The sequence below is a fragment of the Manis javanica genome, chromosome 10 (assembly GCF_040802235.1).
Source record: "Manis javanica isolate MJ-LG chromosome 10, MJ_LKY, whole genome shotgun sequence".
In the NCBI taxonomy this organism is placed as follows: Eukaryota; Metazoa; Chordata; class Mammalia; order Pholidota; family Manidae; genus Manis; species Manis javanica.
In genome coordinates, this window is record NC_133165.1 from 28,600,498 (window position 1) to 28,624,233 (window position 23,736).

Here is a 23,736-nt window from a genome sequence, read left to right on the forward strand (position 1 = left end):
GGGACTGTGTGATTAAATAATACCCTATATAGGATTCCTCACATACATGCAGGAACCTTTGCAGGACTCCCCATATATATAACATGTATCTGCACCCCAACCCTGGATAGGCAAGTATCAGAGCTGGAAGGAGGGCCTGGGGTTAGGCCTGTGCTTTCCTCCTAAGGTATTTCTCACCATGATCCAGGCCCGTCTCCCATTCCTCCCTGCAGTCTTCTTCAGCAAGGGTTGGCAGACTACCACCGGCGGGCCAAACCTGGGCTGCTGTGTTTGTAAATAAAGTTTCATTGGAACACAGCTACCCCCATTTGTTTACATATTGTCCATAACGGTTTTTGTGCAACAAAGACTTTAAAAACATAAACTGTTTACTGTCTGGCCCTTCACAGAAAAAGTTTGCCAGCCCCTGCTCTTCAGATGCCAACTGTTTAGTATCACTGTACTGTTTCCCACCTCCAGGTCTTTGTTCAGGCCATTCCTTCTGCCCTGAAACACCTTGCCCAACTGTGTTAGTTTGCTCCAGCCACCATAGCAAGATACCACAGACCAGGCCACTTAAATAATGGAAATTTATTTTCTCAGAGAGATTTATTTTCTGGAGGCTAGAAGTCCAAGATCAAGGCGTTGGCCATGTCAGTTTCTCCTGAGGCCTCTCTCCTTGGCCTGTAGACGCCATCTTCTCCCTGCGGCTTCACAGTTTTTCCTGTCTGTCTGCTTCATAATCTGCTTCTTTTAAGGACACCAGCCAGATTGGATTAGGGCCCGCCTTGCTCCTTGCTGACCTCATTTTATCTTAATCGCCTCTTTAAAGGCTCTCTCTCCAAATACAGTCACATTCTGAGGTCCTGAGGGTCTGGGGCTGAATAGATGAAGTTTAGGGGGACACAGTTCAGCTAGGAGCACCAGTCTTCATCACATGGCCAATCTCTACTCATCCCTTAAAACGTAGATTAGGTGTTACTTATGTGGTAGCCAACCTCCAAGGTGGTTCTCAGTGATTCACACCTGGTTTTATCATGTCCCCGTGCACCCCCCTCCCATGCTGAATGGGGCTGACCCGTGTAACCAACAAGATGTTGCCAAAATGACACCATGACTTCTGGAACAACATGATAAAAGTGGCTTCCTCCCTTGCTGTCCCTTAGATCGCTTGCTCTGGGGGCAGCTGGCCACCATGTTGGGAGGACACTCACGCAGCCCTAGAGAGGCCCACTTGCTGAGAAACCAAGGCCTCCCAGCAACAGCCAGCGCCCACCCCATAGGAGTGCGCCCTCTTGGAGATAGGCCGGCCCTCCCTTCCAGGAGCCTCCAGATGAACACAGTCCTAACCATATCCTACCTGCCTTTGATCAGGGACCCTGAGCCAGAACCACCCAGCAAAGCTGTTCCCAAATTCCCACCCCTCAGAAACTGTGAAATGACAAATGTTTATCATTGATTTAAGGCACTAAGTTTCTGGGGCAATTTGTTATGCAGCAATAGATAACTAACACACCTTATCCAGGAAGGCCTCCCTGACCCCCCAGACTTGGCTCCACACCCCGCCTCTGTGTTCCTACAGCCTTTTATTTTTTATCTTTTCATTAACCAAGTCCATGTTTTATCAAACTATGTTCCTTAAATGCAAATCAGTCATTCTAAGTCCTTACCCTATAATCCTACAACTCCCTTTTTGCACAGGATAAAGTAGGACTTACCAAACCCTACCCCACCTGGCCCCTGCTGACTCCTCCAGCTGCTCTCTCCCTCTGTCATGGAGTTCCAGCCACACTGAACTTTTGTTTCCAAACACACTAAGCTCATTCCCTCCTCTGAAACCTTCCCCCTTGCTTGCTGTCTCCTCTCCCTACAATGCTCCCCCTGTCATGTCTGCTGGCACTTATTCTCATTAAAACTCAGCTCCACTATTGTTTTCTGACTGTTCTCTTGATGGCCACCCGCTGTAGTCATTCTCTACCTCATTCCCTGTTTTATTTCTCTTTGACTTTGTATATTTAACATATACTAAGATTTGTGTTCCAGGAAGGTAGGCGCCTTTATCATCTATCTTCTTTACTCGTGCACTTGGCCCTCAGTAGGGGCTCAATGAATATTTGTTAAATGAATAAACAAAGGAATTAATAGATTTCCACCCACCTCACCTCTTACCCCCTCCCTCAACTGAAAGCTTGCCAAGGACAAGAACTGAGTCGTACTCACCTTTATCTCAGCACCATGCCCACTGGCAGGTGAGCAGGTCTTTAACCTGCAGGATTGAACAAAATCCATTGGACAAAAATGGAGTGTTGAGCTGTCCTCTGTGACCACCAGAGGGCGGCAGAGCCCTGGGCCTTGATCAAGGAGAGGCCCAAAAGAGCCCAAAGGAACCGCACCTGCTTAAGGTCAAAGTGCAGGTCCCCAAGGGATGGCTGGTACAGGGTCCCAGGACTACAGAGTAATGATATTTGGTATTATTCAGTCTGAAGTTTATATGTATATTCCGACATAAATAGCCAACATACATGTGGTTAGAGAGCTCTAGCTCAGGTGAGATATTTAACTGGGAAACACTGAGCGGAGGTCATTAGCATATAGGTATGGAATGGAGCTGGGATAGTGGACATGTTCATCTAAAACAAAGAAAACAGCCAATTGCACTCAAAAAGATCATGTCAAATTACTCCTGAGTGTCTACTCTGTTCTGAAGAAACTTAAACCACATTTACTTAACGGTCACAGATTTTAAGTTGGGTGGGACATAAGCAATCACCTATTCTGGCGGTTATTAGACTGTTTGTGTGGTGAAACTTTGGGAGATGCTAGTGTTCTTGGGACTTGGAACAGGTTGAAAAGTTATATTTTAATTCAGATAGGAGTTAGGATCAATTTCATTAGCCAAAAATATGTGACACGGTCACAAGTGGCTTCAAGGAAACACACTGCTGAACCAGACAAGCTTAGTGGGGTCTAACATTTCCATTAATGTTAGTTTTTTACTTGTTTCCTTGATGTGTTGCCTATGAATATGTGTTAGAGGTACCATTTATTTTATGAGACATATGAGAAAAATAATAAGATTGAGAAAACACTATGCATTAACTTTTTTTTTTTTACTGAGCATTGGGAACAAGTGGACATTTTTCAAATGTGGGGTGACAGAGCTTGGTCCAGCTGGAGGTCTTCCTCCTAGTACCTGAGGAAAGATACGTGAAAGCCCATAATTTAGTCCAGTGTCCACACTGGAGCCGAGAGACCAATGGACTTGCCTGAGATCACAGAATTTCAATAACAGATTACTTCTTCCTTGTAAAATCACACCCAAAAAGACATGCAAGCAACATAGGTAGGGAATATTAGTGGTGATTATTCCTGGGTGAGGGGGTTTGTGGCAGACTGCAATTTCCAGAGACAGCCGCATCAGTACATATTCCGTCCTCACACTCTTCTTACCCTGTAACTTGTATTCTCCAACAGGCGGTGGGGAGGTACCCTGCACTCCCTCCCCTTGATCTTGGGAGGACCTCTGTAGCTGTGTCAAACAACAGCATAAGGTAGAAGTAAGGATGCATGACTTCCAAGGCTAGGCCATCAAAGATGTTATGTCTCTAGCCTGGCTCTTTTTCTCTCGGGACCCAGCCACCATATTTAAGGAAGTCCAGGCCACATGGGGAAGTCACTTGTGGGTGTGTGTTAAGGATCTTTTCTGCTGTTTTGATATCTGGGGCCTTACTGACCATGGGGGACTGCCCCCTCAGGGTTAGCCAATCCCTAGAGATACAGAACAATTCACCTGTGAGCACACCTTTCCTATGCAAGCCAGCCAGTCTGGAGACTGTACCTCCCGAGTCCTCTATTGGCTCTTCTCCTTCAGGCCAGCATTCCCCTGTCCTCATCACCCCAGGACCAAGCAGCTGGCAACCAGGGGCAGCCCCTATGCCCCAGAATCATTCAAACTAGTCCATCCTAAGCCCACGTGTTCATCTCGCCTGTTCCTTCCTGAAGAAATCACAATAAAGGCTCATGCCCATGTTTTCCTCCTGCTCCTCTGCCTCCCGACAGACCCTGGTGCTTCCCCTATGGCCCTGCAGGGCAGCCCCTCCTTTTAGGAACTGTGAGGGACAAACTATCTTTTCAATGGCAATCATCTCCTGATCTGCTGGCCTCACCACATCTGAAAAATAACAAAATCTGCATTTTATAACAGGGCATTTGGCCAACCTACCCAGCGAAGGCCCTAGCTAGTTGCCAGCTTCGACCCCCAGACCAGTGAGTGGACATGCTTTCAGAGGCCCACCAGCCCCCACATCGTCCAGCTAAGGGCCAGACTCTGAACTCCTGGCCAACAGAAGCCATGAGAGACCCTGACAAGTATTGTTGTTTCTAAGATTATATTTTAGGATAATTTGTTACACAGCAATGGATAGCCAATATAGGGGTTTTTTTAGTTACTTTATACTTTTCTAGATATTTGAAGTATTTTACAATGAGCAGAGATTGCTTTTATAAAAAGGATCGACAAATTTATTTTTAAAAAGACACTTTGGGTAAGAAGAGGCATCTTGAATTTTTATTTATTTTTTTATGTTGTTTCTACTCCACTAGAAACAATTACATTCACTGGCAGGATTATTCTTCTTAATACAAATGTTTACCGAATACTGTGTTAATACAAAATAGCCATTTCACAAACACACAAAGGGTCCAGCACCAGCAGGACATTTTTTTTTTAAAGTCAAGCCACAAATGCCACTCTAAAAACACTGGAGACGTGATAGGTCTATAAAAGTGGCATGAAAGATAACCAGAGCTCCTGTTTCCTGCAAGAAAGGCCGTAACAAGCAGCAAGACACAGAAGGGGACAGATGCCTAGCGAACCTGGCCATGTAAACAGGACTGGCAGGAGATTCACATAGCAGAGACAGAGTCTCAAATTTGAAATCGCTTACAGAGGCAAAGCAGCTCTTCCAAAACTGGGTCTGCTCATTTTTCAAACGGATTCACTCTTTCCCTCCTGCCCTCCCAACCCTGCCTGAACTAATGCTGACCACATTCACGCATGACACCCACCCGAGGCCCCTATGACCTGCCAGCCCCAGGGTAATGCCCAGAACGTGGAGCCATCACTAGACATGACACCCACAAATCTGGCCTTGTATTCCTCTCAGTGGGGTCTGGGTTCTGAGGAACCACATCTTCAGAATCTCCTAATTTCCTTCTCCTTAGCTGTCCCCATGTGGCCTTGAGGCACCCAGGCTCCCCAGGTATGGCACCATGCTGACCCCTGCCAATCACGGCAGATAGATGGCAAGCCCCTAGTACTGATGACCAGGGCTTCCCAGAAGAGTACCACTAAGAGCTGAGGTTCAGACCCACTTGTGGGCCATGAAATCAATTCCACGGGTTGCAACTGGCAACCTGAGAAAATGACACAGGGTGAGATGAGATGGGGCAGGGTGGACGGGCAGGGCAGGCAGCATCGTACCACACAATAGGCCACACATCAGGGATGGACGCACACAGTGGGATCACAGTGTAAAGTGTATTTCTTATAGGGGGTATTAATCACAGTGGGAGACACATCTGGGACTAAACAGAGGAGAGCAGCTGACCCATGCAACCCGCAGCCCGGCCCCACACCCTGGGAAGGGCAGATGCCAGGGCACCCGGGTAACCCCTAGAAAGGGACTGCCAGCCACAGCTGGCATGTGGGCACCTTCCCTCCTAGCCCTCCTACATTTTGAGAGCAAAAGTCTGTTTGATCTCATCACAAAGACAGGTTTTCAAAGAGAAGGTTGTCAGGACATTACAAGTTGAGGTTATGTGTGCAGGGAGAGTCCACATAGAGCATGATGATCTGTCGTGGCCGTGCCTGGCCCAGCACATCCCAGATCCTCACCCCAAAACGCCAGGTCAATAAAAACTGCTTCTTCTCTATGTATGGATCCATAATCCTTTAAAAAAATATGGCCTTTCTCTTGTGGCTATAGTGGGGAAAGCTGGCTGCACGGCTGTGAGCACCATAGGAGACAACCTGGGGCCTCCCTGACCAGGCACAGCAACGAAGGGCCTCCCCAGAGCTCAGGGCTCAAGGGTGCCAGGCGCTGAGGGAGGCTTTGGGCTCAAGTGTCCTCACCCACTGGGGAGCATCCCAGCCCTCGCTAGTCCCCTGGGGAGGCCTACCCAAAGGCAGAAGCAGAGGACACCGGTGTTCTCATCCTCGCACGTCCCCAGGCACAGGCAAAACTGACAGCTCAGATTTCAGCAGGTCAGAGATGGGGCGGCTAGGGTAGGAGCAGCAGGGGCCCATGCTAAGGAGATGCTTCACCTGTGGACCCAGAGCTCAGTTCGAAGAAAGAGGAAGGACGTGACACCCAAGGACCATGACCTGGACTCCAGGCCCTGCCCTTTACCGCTGGACAGCCTTGGACAACTCACTCAGTCTCTGAGCAGCCTCAGCTTCCCCCATGCAAAATGGAAGCAGTAATCTTGTCTTGCCAGGTATTGTGGGGAGAAACCCACGAGACCATGGCCGTAAATGTGCACATCCTCCCTATTGTGCATCTACTACCTGTTCCGTTGATAAAGAGGGGGATGGAAGGCAGCCATGGGTCCCAGGAGCACACACAGTAGCATGCTGGTAAACTAGCTCTCCCAAAATGCAAAGCTCTGATCTGTAGCCTTTGCCCATTTCCATAGTGTCAACATTCCCACCTTGGCCAGGCTCGCACTGCCACTGGTTTTAACAACTTGCTGAGTTCCTGAATATTTCACACCTGGTCTCCAGAGCGCCATAGGCATGTAAAGCACAGCGATACCCCAACCAACTCCCACCAGTTGACAGCATCAGGCAGGATGAGGTCTTGGCGCCACTTGGTCCGCACAGCTATGCGTCTGCAGCATCCTCCTGACAACCTGCTTCTCCCTCTCTGCCTGCCAGCCACCTGGAGTTGACCAGTCCAAATCTTCCAGACAAATCAGCATTTTGGCAGCACCCAGGCAGTGGGTCCCTGGATGCCCAGATTTCCCCCAGGGACAGTGGCCAACTGCAGGGAATGTCCCATCCAATGACAGCAGGCAGAACAGGTGCCTGACTGGTGCAGCCGGCAGGAGGCAAGTTTCACGTAACTTCCTAATGTGGTCTAAGGGGAAAACTTTGTCGAGAGAATCTCATCACAGATATATCTAGATCTATCTACGTATCTCTCCTGAATTTAAAAAATTGTGAAATTGTGGTATGTACATTCAAGGTAGACTTCTAAAATATTGTCTACAAAGGGCTTGAAATCATAAGGAAAAATAATTGAAAAGTTTTAAAAAATTGGATGTAAAAGCATGTATGGCAACAGAAGAAAACACCAAAGTAAAAGTCCGTCTACTTAGTGGGGAAAACAGAATAAACCCTACAAGGTTAAGGGCAGTTATCTGAGGCAGAGAGACTACAAGATTTTCTACCTTGCTAGCATTTTCTGAAACTTTTATAAGTACATACCATATTAATGAAAAGCTCTTATATTTAAGGAAACAACTCCCCCTCCCAGTCACCTGGATATATGCTCCCTCAACCTACAGATGAGCCTCAGTGCATCTCTTCTGGGCCCCTCCTCAGAGGCACCCTGACACTCATCACCATTAACACCTTGTCCCCCTCACCTGGGGCTCCATCTTACCACCCTGTACTCCCAAGGGCTGGCAGACCACTCAGGGTAGAGTCCGATCTCACTACAAACTTGAGCTGGGAGAAACTAGCTAGGAGCCTCCCATTCGCATTCCAACCTGTATTCCGATGTTCAGAGCCACCAAGAGTAAAGGCCAGGGCAGACAGCCCATGGTTGTGAACATGCCTCTCCAACTGCTGATGCAAAGGGTCCGGCACTTCCCTGAGGCCCCCCAGCCAGGCCCCTCCAAGCTCAGAAGAGGAGGAGGTAGAGACCAAGATAAGACAAAGCTCACCAGCCTCATTCGGCCAATGTGCCCCGAGCACCTTTCATATGCTTGGCTGTGCCAGGTGTCACGTTGACAATGATAACATGGAAAGGGTCTCCCAGACCACTGCTCGCTACCCCCACCTCACCCCCACTTCCCTGTCCTGCCAAGTCTCCAGGTTCAGCTAAAACGGGGACAGTGTGTCTATGACAACTACCATGGATGGAGGGTTCCAGCTGTAGATGGAGAGGAAAACTCCAGATCAGTGGTCTGGGCCCCTGGAGACCCCCAAGACCCTTTTGGGGGCTCAAAAAGTCAAATGCTTTCATAATAATACTATGACATCATTTGTCCTTTTCCCTCCTATGTTTTAATGCAAAGTCCTCCAGAGGCCGCCTGATGGCTTAGACATCACAAGCTGAACACAAAAGCAGACGGGAATCCTGCCTTCTTGCTACCAGACATTCGGGAGATTTGCAGAAACTAAAATGACGCCACTCTCCTGCCTTACTAAGTCAGTTTTTGTTTGGAAAAATATAGTTATTTTTAATAGAAAGACATGTTACTTATGTTAACATATAATGAGTTTATCTTTAAATGAATTAATAGGTATTTTTAAATACTGTCAGTTTTAATTTCTAGTATGATGAATGTTAGAATTTGGTGTCCTAAATAATTTTTAAGAGTACCCAAGGGTTCCAGAACCAAAAAGTTTTGAGAGCCACTGATCTACCAGCATCGTCCAAGAGAACTTTCTGTAACTATGGAATGGGCTATATTTGTGCTGTCCAAAGAGGTAGCCACTGGCCACTTTTCATATTATTATGAAACACTTAAAATGTGGCCTGTATAACTGAGGCACTGAATTTTTACTTTTTAAATTTTTAATTGGCTGAAGTTTAAATTGCCACCTGCACCTAACAGCCACCATCCTGGACAGCATGCCTCTAGGTGAGCTGGTGTTTCTCTGTCCATTTGGGATTCCTTATATTTCTTTTCCCTATGTTGTGTCTACCAGAAGTATCTGCATAGAGGAGGGTCTGGGCTTGGGTGAAGTGGAATCCTGGGCAACTCGCTTTCAGAGTGATGCTGGGGAAGAGAGGGTGTGTGGAGACATGTCCTGAATTGGAGAGAGGGGAGGAACACGGCCACAGCCCTACGCAACACCCTCCAGCCTGTTCACAGTCGGAAAATTCCACCTTGCAGGTTTCCTAACACCCCAGAAGAAACATCCATTATCAGGGGTGGCTTTCCAAGTGGGCCAACTAAGGAAGCTAGTTGGGCTATGGGGTTGGCTGTTCTACATTGATAATCCTGACTCTTGCCATACTGTACCCATCTCACAGCTGAAGAAACTGAGGCACAGACAGGTTCAGGAATTGGCCCAAATCCTCACAAAAGGTGGGTGCTGGATTTCATCCCAAATCTAGCAAGACACAGCCCCTCCCTCCAGGAGCTCCTGGGTAGGGGGCACATACAAATACCAGGGAAACAAAGGACAGGTCTCTAAGCTATGGTGCAGGTGAGCACAGGGGGTGTTGGGAAGCAGGAGGGGGACTCCTAAGTCAGAAGAAGGCCAGAAGGTCCTCAATGCTGATGTCCAAGCACAGCTTTGAAAGACAAATAGGAGTGATGGATGAGAGGTGAACAGAGTGCCCATCAGAGGGCTTGGTACCTCATTACAAGGCAAACTGTCTAGAGGAAAATACAAGATCACATACCCAGCAGGAGGGGGCATAAGGAGATGCCAGTATCAGATGAGGAGGTCAGCAGGAGCTGTGGGGCCACTGAAGAAGTCCCAGGTCATTGCCCCAGGAGCCCAGCACTGGCCCTGTAACAGGACTTTGATCTCAGCCTGGCATGGTCCCCTAGACAGCAGCCCAGAACCCACATGAGCCCCTACCTCATGTCCATGTCACAGTGTCCCTGCCTCCAACCAGGCCTGCCTTCCCCTACAAAGTGTCCCCTCCCCCTGACCTCCAGCCCTGACCACAATGGATGGGAGATACCTGGTGAGCTCGGCAAGGGCAGACATACCAAACAAAGGCAGCTTCCATGGGTGAGTGCAGACAGACACACGCACACACACACATGCACATGCAAGAGGGCAAAACGTCCCCAAAGCATGTCCCAGCTCAGAACCCACTCTCTGAGGAATGTGTCAGATGATTTAATACTGGCTTGGACACATGAGATTCCAGATGCTAGAACCCTGAAATACCCTGGAATGTTCTAGAACTAAGTAAGCATAAGGCATTCTATCTTTGCCCACTTCAATCTGGTTGGTGGTCATAGAAGGAAGCCCATCTAACCTGAGACAGAGATTCTGAGATTCCAATTCAGATCCTGGAACTGGGGCTGGATCCCCTCCCCAGGAAACATCCATGTGGCAGGTACGAAGCAGCTGGCCCAGGAGTGGGCTGTGAGGCCAGGTCCCTGGAAGCCTTGTCGTTGCACTACCAGGGACTCCAGACACTCTGCTCAGATGCCTATCACACCAGCAAGGCCTTCCCTCTGGGGCTCAGCTGAGGAGCCTCTAAGGGCCATGACTGGCACCAAGCAAGATCTGAATGTCGGCATCACGAACACCAAATCTGGAGCCTGGCAAGCAAGTCCCCGGGATCTGTTTGTCCCCTGTAATGAATGGCTTTCATGATTTCCTTGGAATTTTCAGCACGAGAAGAAATGACCAAGCCCTGCTTGCTTGCTCCTCTGCACTAAGAAGCAGTGATAGTAGAGCAGGAAGTCAGGGGTTGCTCAGGGTGTGAGCCTCAGTCTCCCTCTACTGCCCCCAAACTTCCCACTCCAGGAGCTTTCCCAAATGGGACCAGGGAGCGGGAGTCGAGGCATAGTGTCAGGAGATAAACATGCTCCCCAAACTGGAGACATTTTACTGGTCTGGCCACCATCCAGCTGCAGAGCACACCAGGCAGGCAACAGGTGCCATCGTCAGTGCTGAGTCAATTGGCAGAGGCTGCCCAGAACACCATCTCGAGAATTTTGATACCATACCATGCTGCCATTGATTAGTGATGTCTGCCATGGTCACAGATATACACTATCTGGGGAGGGGATCCAGGCCCAGCTCCTGCAGTTGGGTGACTTTCCCTGAACAGGGGACAATTCCCCAGCCAAGATTTTGGTGCAGAGAAGGAAGCCCTGGCCAGCTGAGCATAAACACATAAACAACCCACCAGACTCCTTCCTAGATTCCCCAGGAACTTTGAAAGCACATATTGGCCCATCTTTTCCCAATTTGCAAAACAATGTCTGTTCCCTTTTCTGACAATGTTACTATTGGCTGTATTAGGAAACACTTGTCTAAAATAGAAACACATTACAGGGTTAATTTCTCCTCTGTAAAAATGACTTAATGCTTTCTTTCTCACCTGGAACCTAAGGGACGGTCTGGCTGTCACCAGAAGTATCCTCAGACCCATCAAAAGCCCTGCCCATGGGAGGGCAGATGGGCCTGGGCACTGTGCTCTGGGCTAATGTTCACAAACACACTTCCCATGCTGCTCTGCTCCAAATGCACAAATGCCCCGTGCAGTCTGGGCCACCTCATTTGGGCACTTTGGCCTGCAGGGTGCTGGGCAGATAGAGGTACCTCCAGATGGCATAGTAGTGGGTACCAGCACCAAATGCCACAAAGAGATGCCAGATGGCGTGGGCAAAGGGGATCCTCCCATCACTCTTGAAGAACAGCATGCCCAAGCAGTAGAAGACCCCTCCGGTCATCAGCTCCCAGATGCCCTCAGTGTTGGGCTGTTGGCAAGAACAAGGCGGGGGCACAGGTCAGAGGAGTAGCCAGCCATTCTCCCCCCACCCAAAATGAAAACATGTAGATAGCAAGCCAGCCCCAGTTCCCTGGTGGACTTCTCAACGCTGTGATGTTGTCAGTTCTCCCCAGGTTAAGTCCCAAAAGCAATTCATTTCTACCAAATTCTCCAATATTTTATAGATTTTTTTACCTGTTCTAAAATTTAATACATTTGGGCATTTACCCCCAAGAAGTGACAGCAGGGACTCAAACAGACACTTGCACATCCAGATTCCCAGCAGCACTGTTTACAACAGTCAACAGGTGGAAGCAACTCAAGTGTCCATCAGCAGATGAATGGATAAACACAGTGGAATATTACTCAGCCCTGAAAAGGAAGGAGATTCTGACACCTGCTCCCAATCAATGGCTTCACGAGGCAAATATTACTCTATGTGACAGTCCTGGAAACATGCCCTTAACACATGCTAAGTGTGAAAAGCACACTGCAGAATAGTACCTACAGTGTGATCTCACTTTGTAAAAGAAAAAGTCAGTGTGTCTACACATGCACAGATAGGAGATTTAACAATAAATCCATCATATAAATTAAGAAATGGAAAAGATACACAACAGATTTAGCAGTGGTTGCACCCAGGGCATCAAACTGGGGGCAGGGGGAGGGGGTCTTCTGCTCTTTTATACATTTTCAGACATGACTTATTTTTTGCAGTATTTAAACATACCCTGACATATATATACATATATATATGTACTTAAATATATGTAGTACATAATTTGATGGATAGTCTCTAATTTAATAGATATAACTTAAATATACATATTTAAATAAAAATAAACATGGGCAAGGGGGAAAGTCATCTGTAAAGATAAATTCAAATTATTAGCAGGATGACTAATGGTTCAAGACTTCAGTGCCAAGGGTTAAAATGCAAAGAAATCCACAATAGGTAAGATGGCTTGGTCCTAGGGTAGAAACAGGCCAGTCAACGGAGCATTTGAAATCTCAGAAACAGACACATATATATATATATATGCAAGAAGGAGTATTTTTAAATGGCAGATAAATGGAAGATCTAGCTAATCATTTGGTGAGGAATCACCATATACAGAAACTGTAGAGGGAATAAACATTATTCTGCAGTTAAAATTTTTAAATAAACCATAAAAGAAACAGGAGAAAATATAGATAAGTGTTTACATAACCCTGGGAAAGGGAAGCCTTTCTATCATAACACTTCAAGGTAAAAGCCACAAAATTAAAAAAATTTTTTAAAAGCTGTTAGATTTGACTACATAAAACGTTAACACCTACCAATAACATAATTTTAAAATAATAAACTGTTATTTGGCCTGAGCAGTTACTGGGCAGACTGAGTTTCCTGTGCCCGTTTGACAGATGGGCAGCTGAGGCTCAGAGAGAGGAGAGTCGATCCCCACAGTGCTGGTGCCATGCAAGCTGCTCCTCTTCCCTGGCCAGGTCCTCAGCCCTCTCTCTGCACAACTCTACCCCTCACAGGGTGCAGAGGGGCAGCTCTGGGTCCCAGTACTCAAAGTCAGAGGTTGTGGGGCCAAACCCCAGCTCAGCTGGTCAGGGCGGGGCTGCCTGACTTGGGTGCCCCCTTCCCCTTTCTGAGCCTGCATGCCATGAATGCAAGGGGTGGAGGGTGGTCAGAGCCATCTCCAAGACACCCGGGTGAGGAAGTAAGATCTATGGGTCAGCCTCCTGCACTTTGGAAGGGCTCAGCAAGTGCACAGTAAATGTTTCCAACTGGTTGCCCCTCCTCTGGTCAGGTTCATGTGCCAAAAAGCAGGTTAGGGATGCAGAAACACCAGAGATAGCCAGGGGACCTGACAGTTGGCTCTGCCTGTCGTGTTATGTTATTCAAGATTTAGTTGAGCGACTGGGTACTTACTATGTTCCAAGCACCATTCTGATCACTTTACATGGGTTTTCTTATTTAATCCTTAAGCAGAAGGGAAAGCTGAAGCACAGGGGGTCAATGACCACAATGCTGGTTAGGCAGAGCACACAGGCAAGCGCGCCTATAGGCAAGTCATGCCAACCCCTGGGCCTCAGACTTCCCGTCTGCAAGAGGAGAGGGTTCAACATGACGATCTCCAGAGCCACTCTGGGTTCCCTGCAGCCAGACGAGAGGCCCCAGGCCGGATGGTGGGACTTACCATGGACAGGATGACCAGGGCAGGGAAAAAGCCCATGACGGCGTAGCAGAGCAGCTCTACGAGCTTGTACCTGGCAGGGAGACAAGCCATGCTGGCCTCAGGACAGGCTCCCCATTCTTGGACAAAGGCAACACCCTGTCCAGAAGGGTGAGGAGAACGGCCTTCTGGGCTCAGATTTCACCCAGCTACACCCAACAGGCACCCTCAGAGCTGGGAGTTGCGCACACCTCTTTCCCTCTTGGAGACTCAGTTTCCACATCCATGAATGACATGAGGGTGGCATGCGTGTGGATACTCCCCATGCTCAAGCCCAGGCAGACATTACTATTCAATCTCAGCACCTTCCCCCACAGTGCCTGAGCAGCCACTCCCCATCCATCCGAGTGGCTGTATCAGTTAACACTTGCTGACTGTCCCTGGAGATTCCAGGGGTCTGTTCTTTCCTTTTGCACCTATAGCTCTGTTTCTTTCCCCATGTAATTATTCCTATCCTGTCACCCAGATGGATGGAAGTGACAGGAGTCCGAAGTGCTCAGAGTCTCTTATCTGCTAACAGGGAGGGCAGGTAACATGTGACATGGTTCAGTGGGTCTAGGAACCTACCAGGTCTTTCTAAGACTCTTCAGATTGACCCTATAGGATGTGGACCTGGTGGCCACCCAGGTGCCTGAGCATTGGGATGCCAGGCAGAACTATGCCCTTATGCATCTGGGGTCTCATCTCCCCAGGACACCCCACCCACCTGAGCCCCCAGCTCTGGCTTACCGCTCATGGAAGAAGAAGACATAGATGGTGCCAACAGAGGCCATGATCCAGACCAGCCAACGCATGTGGGAGGCCCAGGGGCCCAGTTCCCGAAGGTTCAGCCTGGGAGAGAGAGCAGAGGGCATGGCCTGAGGGGGGCCTTGGGACCCAGCCCTCCATGGCCAGCCTGTCACAGAAAACTGACCTCAGAGGAGTCCTGTCCCCTATGGCCTCAGGGACGGGACAGGGCTCTCATGGGGAGATGTATGCAGAGACGGAAGAAGAAGTAGAAACAAACGATTATTACAGGAAAATTAGCAAAACTGATCAGGTCCAAGCATGAAGGGAAAGGGCATCTCCAACGAGCAGGACTAAACGAGTGAACCCTGCTCGGGGTGCAACCTGGCCGTATCCAACACCCTGAGGTGCTCGCATCAGGGGCTCAGCCTCACAGCCCCAGGGGCACAGGGAGGCACAGAAAGGTCACTCATCTGTCCCAGTAGGAAAAGCCTGAAAACCACTCAAATGTCTACCAAAAGGGGGAGGGAAATAAGGACAGTATCCTTCTGTGCTGGTCGTCAATTCATTGCTCTCAACTCCAAATTTCTCTCTGTAAGGCTCCATAGGAAATATCCTTTCTGTGCAGGGGGCACCGTGCTGAGCTGTCACCAGGGGGTGACGGACAGACTTTGCAGGAGGGAAGGTGCTTCCTGGCAGCTTTTCTCTTCACTGCCAGCCCAGTGGGGTCTCCAGGGTGCTGTATGACAGGACCACACAGCCAGGCGCCCCTGACGGTACAGCCCTGTGCCTCTGCACCTGCTCTTCACATGCATAGTACATGCCAGGGGTCCCCCATGAGCACATGTAGATTCCCATCCAGCAGGCTGATTCTGAGCTGCTGTCTGCATAACTGACTGGCCCAGAGGTGTTTCTTCAACTGCCCCATCCAGGGGCACCCAGCTCCCAGAAGCTTCCTGGCCCAGAACAAGGAATGAAGCTTGGCCCCTCCTGTGGGTGGCACCCCCCACCCTGGCACACCGAGGGCTGACTTCCAGCAACTCACACCCAGGGGCACCTTGGTGTTTTCTCGGCTGTCCAGCATGCCGAGGCTGTGCCCTTGCTGATGAGGCGGGGCTGGGAGCTGCTGTCCCTTCTATCTGCCACTACTGGATTCCCGGAATTGTCTTTGCCTCTCATTAGCCCATTTTCCATTACTTCAATCTCCCATTAATAATCCTTTCTATCACATTTTCCATATTTGAATCAGTGTATGATGGCTGCCTTCCAACTACACCCCAACTAACACAGCATCCAGTGGAATATTCACAGCAATTTGGAAAACATGAGGAAGACGTGTTTGGGCTGACATGGATAGATCTCCAAGGGTGAGGGAGTCGAGATAACAGAGCCATACTGTTTGTATGTGTGAAGAGACAGGTGTAAATGCAGAGAAACTAATCTGAGCCCCTTCCCGAGCAGGACCAGTGGTTTCATCTAGAAAGGGATAGCTATCAGTGGTGGTGGCCGGGGTGGGGTCCTTTCCCTTTTTTTCTGGAATGAATTTCTTGAATGAGAACAACCTTATGTAAAACTTCTGCCAGAAAAAAAGTAAAAAGCAACCTGCCTAGAGTCCAACTGTCATTATAAAAATGTTAAATAATACTGGAAAGTTTAAAGGTAAAAAAAATAATAACCCAACCCATTACCAAAGGAACCATCAGTGAAGATCATTCTAGATCTCCAGATAACAAAATAGGTCAATGGATAGAAAGCCCTGTGGAGCAGAGAAACAGATGCAGGGACAGGATGGCAGGGAAGGAAGGGAGAAAGGGTGAGAATCTAATTACACAGGTCATTTTTTAAATCAGAAGTATTATATTTAATTGTAACTTGACTTTAACATAAGAAAATGAAAATGAAAAATTTGCTGAACTTCAAGCAACCATTTTTTTCACCATAAAACTCACTCCTGACTCTGAAGTTAAGATAAATTATGAAAAGCATAAGGATATTGTTCTTCCTAATTTTTATGTGTCCATTGTCAACTCTAATGAAAGACATGTGCTATGAAAGACAAGAGCTCTCACACATCCCACACCAGCTGCCGTTTTTCTTAGAGATACTCTGTTGCACATTCTCAAAGTTGGTAATATTCACATTCTGTTCTTTAGCTGTGATCCACACAACTCTTTGATATCGGTTTGCTTTCTTAAAGACTGTCCAGGTTCACTACCGTGCTTGAGTTCTCTTTTTGAAATCTTCTTTTAATTCGCTAGATTTTGTCATCAAAGTAGTTCTTTTTCAAGAACATGTCATGGGTACTGGATTCTCTGACTTCAGATGTGAAAATGATTGCCTGTTCTTTTCACATTCGTGTGATAACCTCACTAGACGGTTTATTCTGAAGTCTACCTTTGAATAATTGCACAAGAGTCAATGCTGTGTTTCAGCATTGAGTGGTTTTTGCAGCCACATTTTGGAAGCCAGCCTGACTTTTCCCCTTTGTAGGTGATTTGTTTTTTTTCATTCTCAACGTCTGAAGGATTTGTCTCTGTCCATCATTTCTATAAGCTGCTTTCAGACTGCTTTAATTTTTTGGCTTTTTAAAAAATGTGCATTCTTCCAGATAATCTTGTCCAAGACCAGGAGAAGCTGCAGGAGGAGATGCCTGGGTATCAAGATGAGCCAACATTTCCAGGACAAGGGGTGTCAGCAATAGCCCTGGTACTGCACGCCAGAAGGCTCTGCTTCACCTCCACCATCCCACCTGGAACCTGCAGGGAAGGGAATCTGAAAAACGTGGTTGCAGATTAGTGAGATGACACTGTCCAAAGCCATCAGAGCTATGCGGCTCAGCCTGTGACCATCAGCTGGCCCCACTGCTCATCTCCTTTCTCACACTTTTCCCACAGAGCCTCCTCCAGCATCCGCCAGTCAGTAGAGAGGAGGGATGAGGAAGCCTCCTGCAGGTGTGGGTTACTGGCAGGAACCCTGCTCACAGATGAAGTTGAACCTCATACCCCACTGCTGCTCAACTCTGTTACAGAATCTTCTAACTCTGAAATCACGGCATTGGACTGTGTCTTTTTCCTTGTCCAGCAGCACAGTGATGTTTCTTTTGCCCTCCTCAATGTTTGCAACTCATCTGTTTTCTGAAGCATTGAGCAAGATTCTGTGTCACACTTGATCTCTTCACTTTTCTCCGTGACTCATGACATGGTACTGCCTAGTTAAAATAAGTGAATGACGTCTGTGTGCTGGTCAGTGCCCTTAGTTCATCTCTCTTTGCTGCAGCTCTGGGAGGTATGCACTGTCATCATCTCCATTTTACAGATCAGGAACTGAGGCTCAGAGAGATCCAGTAATTATCCAGGGGCCCCTGGCCAGGAAAAGGCTGGCCCAGGACCAGATCTTCATGCTGACCCCACCATCTATTCTCTTTTTACTATGCCACAAATTTTCAATTGTCTTTTACACCCTTTCCTTAAGTAAAGGTTACATGCAGGAATTTTATATAAAGTCCAGCCATCAAGAGCAAAAATTAAAACAAAAAATAAGTTTTTTTTTGATTGAAGCAGGGATGGGGGAGCACAGAGCCATTTATACTGACACCCCCTTCATGGTCCTCTGGGAACCTCCAGGGCTCTGCAGGGAACAGCATGAAAACCAAAGGAATACAAGGTAAAGTACCCATCAAATAATTCCACACCACCTAGCACCATGTCCCCTCTGCACAATGCACCCAGTGTCCAGCCAGGAAACTGGTCACCACCAAGCTGCTCTGTCTCTCATCCCCCACATCCAATCAACCCTCAAGTTCTGCCAATTCATCCTCCAAAATAGCCCCCAAAACAGGACACCTGTCCACACCTGGGCCCCGCCTGCACGGCACTTACCACCATTGTGGTTCAGTTCCTCGTGGCAACACTGAGAGCCCATGTCCGTGTTGCCTGTGAGACCACAAGCCCCACAAGGGCCTGTGCCGTTGTTCCCGCGTGTCCCCAGATACCAGTACAGGATGGGCACAGAGCTGGTGCTCGGTCACAGCGAGGGATAAAGACCAGAAAACCGGCGTTAAATCAGCAAGGGGAGGATGGCCAGAGCACTGCCCTGGAAATGTGTGTTACTGGGCCAGGCCACATCCAGAGGAAATCTGACATTACCCAGCTCCCGGCAACTGCAGGTGGTGCCTGAGGGCAGCTGGGGCTGACCAGCGGCTGTGTGGAATAAGCTCCCTCCTGTGGCAGCTGGCTCCTCTCCCTCTGCTCTTGGCATGCTTCAGTGGCCTCCCACCTATCCAGAAGCTGCCCCTCACCTGGACCTATACTTGCTGTGGCTCCCCACTCCTCAGAGGCCAACATGCAGATCCTCAGAGCTGCATACCTCCTCCAGGCAGTCCTCCTGATGCCCCCACGCCAGGCCACTGCCTCCTCTGAGCTCCAACAGCTGCATGTACACAAGGCTGTCTCACCATGGCTTCACTGGCCTGTCATAGAGTCCCCTCCACTGACCAGACCCTCAGCGTCACAGCCCCAGCACCACCTGGCCATGCAGTACATGGTCACCAACTGTGGGCAAAATGGTCCTTCTTCCCTAACAAGGGCTAGATGGTTTCCCAGACTTTGTGCGTGAGGCCTGAAGCCAAGTGTTTCTTTATTCCAGAACTTTCTGGATTTGTTACCAAATCAGGTTCAAAAACCCTGAGTCACTTGCTGGGGGAGTTTAAGCTGGTACAATCTGTGGAGGTTGATTTGGCGACAGTCAGCCCAGTTACTAAGAGGTACTCCTGCCACTCAGACGTCCAACCCTCGAATTTATCCCACAAAGACCAGGCTTGACCATAGGAACCCACTATTTCTGTAAGTCAGAAAAGGTTGCCTCTAAGCAATTTCTTACGATTGCAGGCAAAACATCCAGGCATGTGTACAAAATGACACACAGGACATTCTCTGCGGCACTGTTTATTATAGCAAAGGAATGGAGCGTCCCAATGCAATAAGTACCCGTAAATAGGGGTGGCCAGAGAATATCACACTATCTTAAAAAAAAAAAAAAAGAATGGGAAAATTTGCAATGTACTAATACAGAAAGACATCCCCAGCTATATCATCCACAGCGTGCAAGCAAACTGCAGGATGGTGTGCACAATGTCCTTCCTTTTCTAGGAGGAAAGTATAAATTTACACTTACAAATATAAAATATAAGTATATATGTCTGTATGTCCATATATTACACAAATGTGTATATACACTTACATGTACACATATACAAAAACATATATTTACACATTGTGTGTGTATATATATATTTATTTACATCTACATATTTTGTTTTTCATTTTTTATATATTCTATAAAAATATACTTATGTGTTTAGTTTATGTATCTAAATTCAATCTATAAATATATTTTAATCTATAAATTATTGAATACAAACTATTAAATAATATTTATAATCAAATCAAATTATTAAACATAATTTATGACTGAATAATTACACACACACACACACACACACACACACACACACACACACACACACACACACTCTCTTGCTCTTTTGCTCATAAAATAACTCTGGAACTTTATACCAGAAACTGGTAATAAGTAGTTGCTTCTAGGAAGGAAAATGGTGGAGGGCATCTTTTACCTATGCTCTTCGGTGCCAAATTAACATTACCCAGCCCAATAGAGAAAGAAATTCAAAGAGAGGAAGCCTGCCGGTCTGGGGCTGCAGGCACTCACCAGGGTGCGTAGGAGGCCGCGATGAAGAAGTAGATGACAATGCGGTCGAACATGTGCAGGCAGCGCTCCACCACCCTGGGGCAGAGGGGTGGCGGTCAGGCTGAGCCTGGTCGGGAACCCCCTGGACTTCAGGGCCCCCATCTGTGTGTGCCCAGAGCAGTGGTTTGCAACCAGGCCCCCTATACCCTAGGGCTGAATGGAGGCACCCGCAGGTCCACTGGGAGCACTCTCCCTGTGAGGCAGACATCTGACCAACTCCTGTGCTCTAACCAGGGTGACTCGGTCCTTATGTTTTATATACTGGGCTTTCCAAAGCATTTCCAATGATGAAAAAATTCAGTGGCTAAAAGAAAAGGGCAAAACAACAAAACTATGTGTGCCACCATCACCAAAAACCCCTGGTTTCTGGCATGCTGGTTCATGTCCAGGCTCCAGAGCCAGAAGGCCTAGGCTCAAATCCCAGCCCCAGTTAGGGACCCTATGACCCTGAAACAGTTCCCTACTGTCTCCAGACCTGGGCTCCCTCCTCTGTCAAACAGGGAGGCTGTCGCCAGCCCACCTTGGGCCTCCGAAAGGACTAAGCGCATCAGTACTTAGCACAGTGCTTGACAAGAAGCACTCCACAGACATGTGCTATTTGTTATGACCTCACCTTGCAGAATGAACCACAGCTCTCAGTGTGTCTGACCAGGGTAGCAGCCAGCCTCCAAAACGGTGCCCAAGGAGCCCACCTTCTTCTGACATTCACACCCAGGTATAGCCCCCTCCCACGAGGACGAAGGCAAATGCGTGTAACCAATATGAGATGGCAGAAATGACGGTGTGTTATTCCAAGACTAGATCATAAAAAGGTGCCACAGCCTCTCCCTTGTCCTCTTGGACGACTGACTTCAGAGGACACGAGCCACCATGTGTCTGTGGACAAGTCCACGTGGGAAGGACTGAACACCCCGAACATCATGGGGCTTCTGGGCCAGGGGGACACTGAACCTGAGGATGCGTGGCCATTGCAGCTGCCGCAATGGGCCCTGGCATCCCCTGGCTTCTGGAGCGAGCCCTGGGCTCTTGGCACCAGCTCTGGCTTGGACGCAACCAGCTGCGGAACCTGGAGCAAGGCCTATCAGCTTTAAGCTCCAGTGTCCTCGTCCACAGAACAGGGGGTGTGTGTGCTGCTGTGTGCATGAGCCCTGGGATGCCATGCTCAGGGAAGGCCGGTCACAAGAGGTGCAAGCAACCCGGGCACCCACGAACAGAGGACCAGGTCAACAGAATTGTGTTCATGTACGGCGCAACTGTACTCTTTTTAACTTCTTAAGAAGGAAGTTCTGAAACCTGCTACAACTTGGGTTGAGGACATTTTGCTCTGTGACATAAGTCAGTCACAAAAGGGCAAATCCTTATGACTCCACTTCTGTAAGGTCCCTGGAGTCATCAAATCCAGAGAGACAAAATAGATGGTGGGCGTTGGGCTGGGGGAGGGGCGCGGGGAGCTGGTATTTAATGGAGACCAAGTTTCAGTGTGGGAAGATGAGCACATTCTGGAGACAGATGGCAGAGCTGTGGTTGTGCATGTGGTTGATGCCCTGAACTGGGCACAGAAATGGTCAAGACAGTCAATTTCACATTGAGTGTACTGACCACAATTTCTTAAAAACTTAAAAACAAAACAAACTGAAAAATTTTTAATTCAGGATTCTAATGCCTACACTGCAGAATTATTGAAAAGATCAGGGCGTGACATCTGAAGAGTGCCTGGAAACCAGGGGGTGCCCGGAGGCAACGATCCTGGTAGTTACGAGGGCCCCTTGTGGCCACCCTGAGAGCTGGGGACTTGCTCTAGGGGCCTCTCAGAGAAGAGGCTCACATGGGTAACGTGCACTACCCCTGGAGGATGCGGCCCTGGCCAGTCCGAGGCAAAGATGGTACGAGGGTCATGCCCTGGGCCCTCCTGGCTCACCTGGCACGTCCCAGGCTCGGCCTCACTGCACGGTCCTCAGTGGACCTGGCCCCTGGCTGTCCCACCAGCAGGCGCCCCCTCCCGTGGCTGAGCAGAGGTACCTGAGGTGGCTCTTCTTCCAGGAGATCGTGTGGAACACAGTGGACACCACGAAGAGCCCACACAGCCCCAGGCCGTAGATCCAGGCGGAAATGGCCTCCCAGTCGTCGTCTGACAGGAAATAGAGGTTGGAGCTGCCAAGGATGCTGGGAATGATCCAGAGCTGGAAGCGGACGTGGGATAGGGACAGCCTTTAGCGTGGGCTCCTAAGCTTCCCCAAGCACCCTGCCCGCCCTATCCTCCAGACCCACTTGGCCAGCACAACTTCCCAGGCGATAGAAATGTCCTAGACCCTCACTGTCAAATGGGAGAGCCTCTAAGCACATGTGGCTACTGAGCACTTGAAACGTGACTGGCTGCCACTGGGGAACTGAATTTTTCATTTTATTTCATTTTAATTGATTTCAATTTCAACAGCCACACGAGGCCAGTGACCGCCATCCTGGACAGTACAGCTCTAGAGAACATAGTGGTAAGACAGGAAGCCAAGACCCCTGCCTTTAAGAGACATCACCAGTTGCTGGCCCCACGCCACATCACTGGTACCCCCAGCCTCAAGGTGCCCACACACACCACCCTGCTTCTTGCCTCTCTGTGGCCACACATGTCATGTAGCTTCTACCAGCAGACTGTTCCTACCCATCACATCCACCTGGAAAACTCCTCCCTCAGCCAAATTCGTTTGCCCGTTGTCCCCTCTGAGAAGTGTCAGGATGCTCCAAAGCACCAGGGCAGGAAGTCCTTGCCCAATTCTGTGTGCTGGGAGCACTTTTTCTGCAGAAAGGATCTATGCCAACACCAGCCAGTAGACAGGGAATTTTAGATTTTTCTTGTAGTCACATTTTAAAAAGGAAAAATAAGTGGGTGAGACTAATTTTAATGATATATTTTGTTTAGCCCAATATATCCAAAATATCATTTCAACATGTAAGTAATGGAAATTGTTAGGAAATATCTTACATTCTTTCATGCTAAGTCTTCAAAAGTTGGAGTGTATTTTATACTCACAGCATATCAGACAAGCTGTGTTTCTAAGGCTCAACAGGGACATGGAGTCAGTGGCTGCTGAACTCGACAATGTAGGACTAGACCTTTCATTAGATTCTCAGAGGGGTTCACTGCCCAGAGAAGGATTCCTTAGGCGAGGCTGTGGTGGGGAAGGCAAGCATTCCTGGCAGTGGGAAGAGCCTGTGCAAAGGCACAGAGTTGTGCCTTCTATTTAGGGAGCAGTGTGTTCAGATGCTGGCTCCTTGGGGAAGAGCAGGGCAGTGGGAGGGGAGCAGACATACGAGCTAAAACCCGGCTGGGAGCTTGTTATGGC

At 48.5% G+C, this 23,736-nt stretch overlaps 1 protein-coding gene across 15 annotated transcripts in view; it reads right to left on the reverse strand.

Moving 5' to 3' along the window:
- Positions 1 to 23,736, reverse strand: part of LOC108392108 (monocyte to macrophage differentiation factor 2) — a 114,534-nt gene that overhangs the window by 60,386 nt on the left and 30,412 nt on the right. For 9 of the 15 annotated variants that reach the window (XR_012122099.1, XM_073214968.1, XM_073214967.1 and 6 more), the window contains exons 3-6: positions 22,418 to 22,578; positions 20,360 to 20,434; positions 14,636 to 14,737; positions 13,871 to 13,940 (exon numbers count right to left, since the gene is read on the reverse strand). The exons of 1 other annotated variant lie outside the window; for it this stretch is intronic. Coding sequence is in view for 11 of the 14 variants with exons in the window: in XM_073214968.1 (XP_073071069.1) it covers positions 13,871 to 13,940; positions 14,636 to 14,737; positions 20,360 to 20,434; positions 22,418 to 22,578 (408 nt within the window). In the remaining 3 variants the exon portion in view is untranslated. Of the gene's footprint in view, positions 1 to 8,414; positions 11,671 to 13,870; positions 13,941 to 14,635; positions 14,738 to 20,359; positions 20,435 to 22,417; positions 22,579 to 23,736 lie in introns of those variants that run through there. 5 more of the 15 variants (XM_037008098.2, XM_037008063.2, XM_073214969.1 and 2 more) reach the window with 5 other exon arrangements.